General features: G+C 36.0%; 1 protein-coding gene across 3 annotated transcripts in view; it reads left to right on the top strand.

The window, feature by feature from the left end:
* LOC138322634 (uncharacterized) overlaps nucleotides 1–12087 on the top strand; it is a 37302-nt gene that overhangs the window by 17799 nt on the left and 7416 nt on the right. For all 3 annotated transcript variants that reach the window (XM_069266645.1, XM_069266628.1, XM_069266636.1), the window contains exon 8: nucleotides 1750–1965. In XM_069266645.1, the coding sequence (XP_069122746.1) occupies nucleotides 1750–1965 (216 nt within the window). The remainder of the gene's footprint in view (nucleotides 1–1749; nucleotides 1966–12087) is intronic.

Below are 12087 nucleotides of genomic sequence, written 5' to 3'. Positions count from 1 at the left end.
TTAAAATGGGAATGTAAAACGAGATCGATACTTTGGTAGAGTCGCAAAAGTTATTAACTTACCGTTAATACTACACTGATCATCATCTTCTGAACAATTTAATTAAAGTAAATAGTATGTTAATTTTTTTAACGCGGGTCGTCTTATGATTCCCGTCGTTGACCTAAACACCGCGCGGTAGTTGACTGTCACTGCACCAGACGGCAAAACAGCGACATGAATCTCCACAGTTATCATATATTACGCAGGAAATCTTGCATATGTTTGGTGTTGTTACCTCATCTAAGGCCATCGATATGTATTTTCTTATGATAATAATGTTTTTAAGAAACCTTTATTTTTTTCTCCGGAAAGGTAGTGGGCCTTTAAAGGTACTCTTAATTGTCCCAAAGACTGTCAAACTTGTGTAAACAAGAAAGGCATTACATTTTGTGAAACCCTGGCACAGAGAATGGGGTATGTCAAGTGGACAGTGAGAGTGTGAGTGTAACATTTTGTTTGGCCTTCATGAGGTCCTGAGAGTTGACAAACCAAACCATTACACTCGAGATATCCTTGTCCACCTGATATACCCATGTTTGATTATTAACATATCTTTCACTTATAGCCTCATGTTTGACAACTTCAAAATATTACCCCTCAGGTCGAAATTCTCCTGTCTTACCCCAAACGGGTGAACGTTTCCCCCTGGGGAGGGGGTTAAGTTTACTATAGTTAATGTAGATAAAACACATTTTTGAGCATTATTTTGGTCATTTGTAATAGGAAATGAGTCAAATGTTGTCAGAATTATCAGCATGAGATGGCCGTTGAATCATATTAACAAATTTCCTATGACTGACACCCAGGGGCCTTATGGGTGGGGCGAAAAGGGGTCAAATATGCTAAAACTTAAGAAATCATCTTTTGAAATTCAGGAAATGGTAGAATGAAATACTTTTCATAGATGGAAAGGTCTTAAAAAGGTCCTTTACAAAAATTGTGAATGATATGTCCCCTGGTATTGTGTTTCTCCCTGGGAAGAGGGTAAAGTTTACTATAGTTTATAAAGGAAAACCACATTTATGAGGATTTTTTGTTCAATTTTCATTGAAAACTTGGTTAGAATGATTAGCCTGAGATAGCATTTTAACATCATATCCATATTGGTCCTGGTCGACCCACTGGGGGCTGAAGGGCGGGTCCAAATGTGGTCAAATAGGCTAAAACTTCATAAGTTTTCTTCTAAAATTGTGGAAATGGTAGAATCAAATACTCTTTGTAGATTGAAAGGTCTTAAGGTGTTTATAAAAAAAGTGAATTATGAGACCCTGGGGTATCACGTTTCCCCTCTGGTGGGAGGGGGAATCACGTTTATTTAGTTTAAATAGGAAAAAACCATTAATGAACATTATTTGCTCTATTTTCATAGTTAATGAGTTAAACTTGATTAGAATTATTTGCCTGGAATGTAGCGTTTTAATATCCATATCGGTCCTTGCAGACCCACTTGCGGAACAGAGGGGTGGGGCTTAACAGTGTCAAAATCTAATGATCTTAATTTCAAAAAATCTTTTTTTAAGTTTACAGGTTTGATGGAAGCAAATACTCTTCGTAGAATAAAAAGTAAAATCTATAAAATCACTGACTGATTTCAAGGGCCAGTATACAGTGTACATGTATATATGTCTTTGTTTCATTTATCTCCGAACTCAGGTGACCGTTAATGCTTATGAGCTTCTTGTTTTATTTTATTTCCTCCGGTTTCAGCCCAGTCGGTCTGGAAGTGGTGGACCCGATCAGTAAACCCCCAAACTTTGTACCATGGGATCTTTCTCATGGATTTGAACTGGTGGAGTTGGACCGAGTGACGCCTGAGTTTAAGACACTTCGGGAGAAGTTCTTTGAGACACTGGACAACACCCGCTTTGACATTCTGTACATCTACAGGGTGCAGAACTGGAAACTCTATCAGGACTATGAAGTGTAAGTGTAACTAAGGTTTAAACTTTAATTTGTCATTGCTTTTTACTCAATGATGTTTAAATTTCACAATTGGGTGAATCAAATTGTTGTAGTAAGGAATAAATCAACTCTCTCTTACTCTCTTCAGTGACACTGTCCCTAAGGTACGATATGCATATCTCTATTATACTGGGAAATGGACTGACAGCCTGTGTATAAGAAATTACCAGAAACTGAAAAAATAGCTCAGATGACTTCCTTATATTTCTAATATCATAGCATTCTGATTTCAGGGAAAGAGTCATAAGCTGTGAAAGACGTTTTAATTCCCGCAAAAGAATTAGTGATCTTTCTTTTTGAAATGATTAAACATACATAATGTATATGGGTAATTGGGTATATAGACGATAGGGATATCCTACATGAGAATCTCATAATGTTGTAAAACCCAAGGCTCGCTTAGGATCTCAAAACTATTCCTATCCTTCATATCCACATATTAAAGAGTGTTTTCTCTCATAACTTTGTTTGCAACTTTACAATAATGATATCCCACCATTTTGAAAGAAGTTTGAAGAAAAACGTGACTGCTCGTCAATTTTCATACAAATTCCATTGTTTGTTTCTTTGGTAGCAACAGTCTTTTTTCTGAAAATGTTGTTAACATTTTACTGAGCGAACAGTAATGTTTTTGACCGTGACATCACAAGTTTGTATTGTATAGGTAACTTTGTAATATATAGTCTCAGATAACATGAGTGTATTGCATGAGATAAACCATTAATACAGTCGTAGATATGGGGTAAACACCTGTATTTTCCCAAGAAGTTTTAAATTCTTACTTTAACGTCCTCACGACAATAGTAACATTAATCTTTACTATAATGTAATGCTAGGATGTATGTTGCCTCCGAGACATATATATACTATGATGGGGTTATTTCAGTCTTTTCAACCAGAGGATGCATGTTTTACCCATTGCTGAACACAGAACAAATTTATTTCATATAGTCTTGCATATTTCAATGGGGACAACCTACGTCACCGGAAGTGATATTGGACACACAAAAACAATGAAAAAACGCCCGCTTCAAGATAAAAATCGGCTGAAATTATGACATAAAAGCAACGCATCTTCTAAATCTATCGTGCATCAAAGACAGTGTATTGTTAGAGATTCCATGAAGCTATTAAATATCGTCAAACTAGCTCAGATAATGCAAACACCTCAACACAATATTTTTCGACAGCAGGGATATCGGTCATATTTTATTCAATAAAACGTTAAAAGTTAATAAATAAAATTTACTGTCACAAAACCGTCCCGTTTACTAATATGTAATATATGACTGTTGAAAGAAAATATTTCATTCATTACATCTGCTAGTGGAGAAACATAGACGGTGCTAAATTAGAAATTATAAAAGTGATATCGGTCACACTTAGAATTTTAGAGGTAACGGTCACATCCAAAGTTACGAAAACTGAATATTACAGCATTGTACATGTAGTCGTTATTTTACGCATTCATGCAACTCCAATGGATACCCCGCCAAAATACTTTTATTTAATTGATTTTTCTAACCCACCATCAGCAAATGGTTGGCAAGCTATAAAAATAGCCTTCCCCTCATTGCTCGTCATCCGTCCGTCTTTTATATCTGTTATTTCTCTGAAAGTACTGGAGGGGTTTCATAATCCAGTTATGTATAACAGATTTCGGAATCAATCCGAAATCGATTTATTTCGATACCGCTACATGTATTTGCCAGAGAGTATAAAGGCTCTTTTTTAAATTTCATGTTTAGATGTTTAGAAAGTCATCTTTCTTGATTCTAATAGATGGACTTGTTGCTATGGTTCAAATTCAACATGTGAGCTTAATACTTAATGAACCTTTCTGGAATTTTATAAGTACTACATATATCTCTCTCTCTTATTGTGCATAATGCACCAATGGGAAAACGCGGTAGTCGTTACCATGTAAACATACAATTAACAAATAACTTGTTCGATATAGATATTTTGATAATCATTTTTAACATAGGATTGTATTTATTAATGCTCATTTTGAGACAGATAAGATCACAAAATAATGAATATTTGGCTATTTTGAAATTATTTGACGACCACGATGCTTTAAAGCATTCATATACATATAATTACTTTTTCACTGCAACCCTTATATGTATACTTACCAAGCGCATTTGATTTGTTTTATTAATTTGTTTGCATATGATCATTTGTGCTATTGTTTTTAAGATATATTTTAAGTACATTTTCAATCGTTACTGTGTGTTAAATCTGTGGAGAAATTGTTAGTGAACTGACATGTAGAACTGTGCTAACGCTATCAGCTAAACAGCTAAAAACCCTCAGTGACCCTGTCTATCATGTATTCACGTATTTCTGTAGCTTATAGATCAGTGTGTTTTTCCTTTTGTTTACATCGGATGCCTTTACATCTTTAAGTTTTATGTAGTTTCTTGTATATTGTCACTGCGAAGTTTTTAGATTATAATTACTTTAACACAGAAACGTACTCCATGGAGATGTACAGTTGGTAGTAGACTAAAGGTTACACCCTTGTGCACACGGAGTGCACTACGTTTAGACTACAGGTAGACACGGAGTGCACGAGGTTTAGACTACAGGTAGACACGGAGTGCACAAGATTTAGACTACAGGTAGACACGGAGTGCACAAGATTTAGACTACAGGTAGACACGGAGTGCACTACGTGTGAACACGGTGTCCACTACAGGTGGACATCGTGTCCAGGTACATTGAGACCTAGACAGACAAGGTGATGTGTTACAGTTAGGGATCGGGGAAGAATAAGTTCTTCAATTTGAAATAATACATAATTATAATTTTTAAGTGTTTATTTTTTTTAATTACAACATCTACAATTTAATGTACAGTATATATAACTATATAATACAATATTTTTTTAGTATACATGAATAAAACCTTTTCACTGCAAAAGTAATAAAGATTAATTTATATTCATTAAGTATATGTCTATTTAATTTTATATCAGTAGTTTCCATTTCTTATCTTAAATTGTCTATATTACGTTTTCAAAAGTAAATGTTTTATGGGTAAATTGCATTAAATATATATATATATATATATATATATCATTTACATCAAGCATTTTCACAAGTCAAAAACAACTTTGAATTGCAGCAAAAACCAGTCCAAATGTGCTTTTGAGACACTTTTTCTTTTATAATAAGCTATCAGTAATACAATCATATACCGGGTAATACATAACTTTTAAACAAAAAGATTTGGTGCCTATCAATCAGTTGTCTAGCGATACCCTTGTAGATCGTCTTTCATTAAAATATATACACTTTCATAATATTTTTCTTGCTATTTTAAGTTCTAAAAGTATTGTACGTGAAAATAGCTTAATTACATATTCTTTATTAAAAACTGAACGTCTTTAAAAGATCATGCAGAATTAAATCCACTTCAAACTATATGACGTCCTCTACTAATTGGTGGCTAGTCTACCTACAAGTACCCAATTCAGCTTGTTTTGATTCTTAATTACCGGTACACACAATAAGTTTATGATCCCAACCCCGCAAGTTATCTTGATCGTATATTGCGTCATGGTCCAATAATTATAACTTGTCAAACATACAGGTAAGCCACAGTATCCAGCTATACAGGTGCCTCAAGGTGACCATCGATAGATGGCCAGGGGGCAGAATCGTTACCTTCTGTGTTTGCACGGCTTTATGAGAATGGGGGCAGTATCTTTATATAATATGTGATTATAGAATTGTTTCTATGGAAGTTTGTTAAGACAAACAAATATACTTTACCGTTTAAAAATCATATAGGTTCATGAGTTTGAAGCACATAAGCACATATTCTTATTAGATACATGTACATGCTTGTTGTAGAGCCTGGGTAAACATGTACACCGGTTCCCGGGGGGGGGGGGGGGGGGGGGGGTGGTGGGGGTAGATTGGGATGAGGTATGAGGGGTAAAAACTAGCTGGCAAAACATATAGTAAGTGATGCTGAATACACCTCAATTATTGTCATGACAGGCAGCCGTGAAGTGGAGCTGACGGTAGCTGTACAATGCGTAAATCATGCATGTCTGTCACAACCTTGAATTTACCAATAATACATGTATATATTATAATCAAAATTAATGTAGATTAGGTACTTATTCAACATTGTAATATGGTATTTTATCTACATAGTCATGATAATCAGGTTTCTGATATATGTAAAAAGCCAGTGTAGAAAGAATTAAATTAATGAAAAGATATTGGATGGAATATGATATTCCAATAATCTTGAAATAAATGTTTTAGTTACTATACACTTGGTATTTAGATTATTTTTAATTTTAATATATAAAGCTTCATTAACAAATAAATAAATTAAAATGCACTACCAGTTAAAACACATATCCCTATTGACTAGCATCGTTGTATAACTGTACGTATTTGTGTGATGAGTACAATGTATGTATGTAGAGAGGCTGCCACCTAAGTACAGCATGCTATAAATGGACCTCCTGGGGTTGGATAAGGTACTACATGTATACAGGTGTTGTTAGTCTGTGATACACTTGACTGAACATATTGAAGGGTGCCCAAAGAAGGCCCCAGGCCCCTGGCCCCACTCTGGCCAATGTTAGGTAATTTAGATTATCATACCCGTGTGGTTGATGGAACAGTATGAAGTCCAAGTGACCATGGCAACTGCAGTCCTAGCCTAGGGGTCTACCTTTCGAGCAGGCAAATTTAAGTGAACAATATACTACATGTATGGATCATACATTAATATATATATTGTTATCATATAACTCACGCGGTTTGTAAAAGAAGGTCAGAATAGGATATTGTCAAATTATCGAGGTTTTTAGAATTAAAATAATTATGACAAATTCATAATCTAATCAACAACTATGAATCTACAGTTTAAATGGGTAGAAGTTGGATTTATTTTGATTCTGTCTGTTTGATTTGTTATCAGACATGTGACCTACATTTTAGCGATCGGTCCTTTGAACAGTGTTGATGCTCACGAGCAGTCACATGCCCGACAATAAAAAAAAAGCCAGTACTTACAGGTTCCTCAATCGGTTGAGTGTAATAAAGTGTAATTTCTAATGCCGATTTTTAACGTCTATGGATGATTTCTCATTTTTCCAATGCTTTGCAACGCGCCAGGTTCCATGTAGCAAATGTATACGTATTATACAAACTATTTCGCGCACCTTGCCGTTTAGAAAACTATATTCCATACATGTATACATAGTTAAACATTTTATGAAGAATTTAATTTGTTTATGTTTATATGTCCTTGCTTTTATTATGCCCATCAATATATTCTTTTTAATCAAAATAACTTGCCGATCAAAATATCTCTTTGGCGACGATTTGCTTATACTAAAAATCTTACTCCACGCAAGGTTCATCACTTTATGCGTACGAAAAAGAATTTCATCTTTAAACTACTTATCACTAGCTAAGAAAAATAGTTTTTACTGGGAACTATCCATTGATAAGACATAACCAGTATATGTGGTTTACCGTACGCAGTTCATTTGCTTTTATAAAGTCTATAATTAACGTCCTTATTTATAAATTAAATTGTATGATAATATATATTGATACATTTTACTTTATATGTATCTATTCAAATAAACATTACAGTACGAATGATTTCCAGTAATTAACGGCAATTTTTATGTTGCAATAAATATTATGTTTCTGATCGCAATAACTATTTCTATCTGTCAAAGTCCATATAGACTGCAGAATCAATACATATTTTCTCATATTTCTGTGGCACATCATCTAGTCTGTCTGTGGTCTGGATGTAGTGGACATTTTACCTGGACACGATGTCCACCTGTAGTGGACACCGTGTTCACACGTAGTGCACTCCGTGTCTACCTGTAGTCTAAATCTTGTGCACTCCGTGTCTACCTGTAGTCTAAACCTCGTGCACTCCGTGTCTACCTGTAGTCTAAACCTCGTGCACTCCGTGTCTACCTGTAGTCTAAACCTCGTGCACTCCGTGTCTACCTGTAGTCTAAACCTCGTGCACTCCGTGTCCACTCGTAGTTCACACCGTGTGCACAATGTGTAACCTTTAGTCTACTACCAACTGTAGTTTGTCTGCTTGGTAAGGGTTGCCTCAGTTGTACTTTGCTTCAGCAAACATTCCACGCAAAGACAATGCAAGAACAAAGGGTGTGTACAAATACATGTATAGACAAAAACGAAACAATATACAGTTTACGAATAACCAAAGTATTCAGAAAAAAATTAGTTACGATAATAGTTAATGATGTATCATGTATCTCGGTAGTATTTTCTCTTTACCTGAATGATTAGTTAGGGAAAACAACGCTGCAATATTTCAGCAATCTTTGCGAAGCGACAAAACCATTTCAAAATCTTGACATATTTTCGGTGAATAAAATGTGACCAATATCCACGCAGTGGAAAGAAAGACGGACGAATGGAGAGCAATAGACGAAAAGCGATTTCAATAGCTCGCTTTACCATTTGCTGATAGGGGGTTAAAATATCGTCTACCAAGATCAGATAAATTCAACAAAAGTATTTTGGCGTCTTATCCACAGTTTTCGTAACTTTGGATGTGACCGTTACCCCTAAAGTTCTAAGTGTGACCGATATCACTTTCATAATTTCTAATTAATCATCGTATATGATTCTCCACTATCAGATATAATGAATGAAATATTTTCTTTCAACAGTCATATAATACATATTAGTAAACGGGACAGCTTTGTGGCAGCAAAATTTATTTATTTGCAATTTATAACGTTTTAGTGATTAAAATGTGACCGATATCCCTGTTGTCGAAAAATATTGTGTCGAGGTGTTTGCATAATCTGAGCTAGTTTGACGATATCTAATAATTTCCCAGAGTCTCTAACAATACACTGTCTTTGACGCACGATAGATTTAGAAGATGCATTGCTTTTATGTCATAATTTCAGCCGATTTTCATCTTGAAGCGGGCGTTTTTCCATTGTTTTTGTGTGCCCGATATCACTTCCGGTGACGTAGGTTGTCCCCATTGTATTTATAGGGGCAAAGAACCATATGGAATACCTTTAATTTCATGCAAGAGCTGTTAGGCAGTTAGTGCTTTACTGCAGTTCTTAAGCAGAGTAAACCCCAAACTATTTGGTTGATATAACTATCAACTTTGAGCAGTCTGCCATTTATGCTGGCGCCACACTGTCCCGAAGTTGACACAGGATGGTCACACGAAAAAGAAAATTCCCAAATTCGGCACTGATCGTGAGCGCATCGGGCCATTCGCGAGGCCATCTTAAGCCATCTTAAGATCACCGGGGATCTTTCTCATGTTTCGGCAGTAACTTCGTGAGTGACGCGAAAATATTTGGCATGTAAAAAATTGCCCGAACACCATACGTAGGTTAATTTTCGTGTTGAATTATATTCGTGTGTTCATCTTGCCCTTCATAAGGCAATCGCGATGACATCCTGGCAATTCATGTCTTCTTCGTCTTATAAGGCCCCTTCAAACTGGATTAAGACTCTACTACGCTCTCCACGACCTCCATGACCATTAAGATCGTACCGAGATCTTGAAACTTTTTGAAAACCATCTTCAGTGTGACTGTTATAACGACACTAATACGCCACTACCGCGCATAAAAATAGCTTTGCACCACATTATTTACGTCAACGTTACCTTCTTCGTACGAATAGATTACGACAAACCATGCTGCCTGTACGATATTTAACGACTGGGCCAGGATGCAGCTACGCTCTAGAAGATCTCATCACACTAGTATTCCGCTGCTTCCATGAGTATCCCGTTTGCGCTACGTTATTTCCACGACTTTATAAAGACCGACCGACGTTTACTATACATATGTACATGTATATACGATTTTTTTGGGCATCCTCTGTCAGTTTAATTCTTGTTTTTGAGGTAGAAACACCATAAAAATGAAAATCAAGCTTTGATGCACTTTGCAATGGCAGCAAAGTAATTTCAAGTTAGGATGGCAATAGCCCTTTCGCTGCGGAGAAGGGGAAGAATAATGAGAAAACTACTTCCTCTGTTTTTCCCTCATATAATTACTGTTTTATGTAACTTTAACGAAGGTCAGGCGATAAATGAAGGGTGGTTGTGAAATCTGTATTTATATAGATGTGATGACAACGTTAAACGGTCGTGGGGGCCTCGTCGTGATTATGTGCCATGGTCCTCTTGATCGTAGTAAGAGCGGAGCGGGACTTTCCGTAGTAGACGCATAGCTCAGACTTAACGATATCGTAGTTAGAGCGTAGCCATCGTAGTGCAAGCGTCAAGCGATCGTAGTTCAAACGCCAGACCAGCGTAGGGAATGTTGCATCATAGTTTTGACGACCAAGACACGCGAATCCTTTGTTTCTACTACGTTGCACCCGCTGCAACTACGCTCCGTCTACGACCTTGATACGATCTCACTACGACCCTTAAACACTACGACCTCGCTACGTAAATTTTGAGCATGTTCAAAATTGTTGTAACACAACCACGCTCAACCAAGCTCTTTCGCGCGCAATGACGACCTACCTACGTTGCTAATACGCCACTAAAGACCTCGCCACGACGTTGTAACGATCAGCCACGATCTTACTGATTTTCTAGGTCGTAGCGCGGTCTTCATCCAGTGTGAAGGGGGTATTACAATCGTGTAATCATCGGCGACAATAGGCACATTTATAATTACGAATGCAATACGAAGGCAACACGAAGTTATCCGATGGTCTTAAGAAGGCCACACGACTACGTGAAGCCCAGCAAGACCGTCTTGAAGACATTGTATCCTAGTGCGATGGCACCACGATAGAACTACGGTGCTGACGAAGACAACGTAATTTCAGTCGCTCATATAAACACTTGTATGAAACTCACCAGAGTATTTTTCTCAGTCATCCTTGGTAACAGCAGAGATGATATGTTATGATGGTAATAAACATAAAAAAGCAGACAGCTATATTTCTTCTATTATTTCAGCATTGAGAGCAAGATGAAAAACCATTGAAGGCACAGAACTTGTTTCATTATTGATTTATTTTGAGTTTTTGAAAATACAATGTATATATATAGCGTCCCTACACTGATTCAAGATTACACATACATTGAAACTATAACACTTAAAGTTATGTGTGTGTCGTAATTTGCATGTTCACGAATCAAGAAGAGATTTTATTGTTATTCACCACTGAAAGTTATCAATATTTCGATTATTACAATACTTACAATGCATAGTTTTTCATTTTAATGAATTTTGGTAGTACTGCCAAAAATCATGATATTCAGGTCTAAAATGCAATGAAATGAATACTCTTTATCAAAGCCAAGTTGTGGTCTACAATTTCATTTCACATTTTACAGTGATATTAATAATTATAACGTGACTTCATCTAAACATATATCACAAAAAATGATAAAGCATAAAAATAAAAAATTATTACAGTGCATAAATTCTGTGTTGTTGCAAATGTTTATGAAGCATCACACATGTTTCCCCATGCCTTTGTATGATTGTGAATGATTTTTTCAAAAGTTATAGTTTTCAAAAATTACTGAAGAAAAAACATATCATAATTTTCGCCCAATTATGGCATGTAAAACTTGAACATGTCAAAATATTTCTTCTACAAATTCTACAACATTATGGTTTAATTGCCAATTTGATTTAATAGAATAATTAATATGTGCTTAAAACAATATATTTGTTTGAGCTTTAACGATATTTTATTGCATTTCTTGAAATGTTTGCTTTTATTATCTATATTGTCTAGGACGGGGGGTTCGTGTTGCCTTCGTTCGCGCATCGTATTTGCAACACGACGTCGTATAGCCATCGTGTAGCCTTTGCTCAGCATTCGTGTGTCCTTCTTTCAGCCTTCGTATCTACATCCTCATAAAAACATATATTCGCGTTGACCTCGTGTTTCATTCGAGTACAATCATGTAGCCTTCTTTAGGCATCGTATTTTCATCGGCTATCACTTCGGTGAAGTCATCGGCTTAGACCTCCTTCGGGACGATTTTCACCCGAAATTGAAAATTTCATATTCGTATGGCCATCGGATA

Source organism: Argopecten irradians, chromosome 1 (assembly GCF_041381155.1).
Source record: "Argopecten irradians isolate NY chromosome 1, Ai_NY, whole genome shotgun sequence".
Lineage (NCBI taxonomy): Eukaryota > Metazoa > Mollusca > Bivalvia > Pectinida > Pectinidae > Argopecten > Argopecten irradians.
This window is presented reverse-complemented; position numbering and strand designations above follow the sequence as displayed.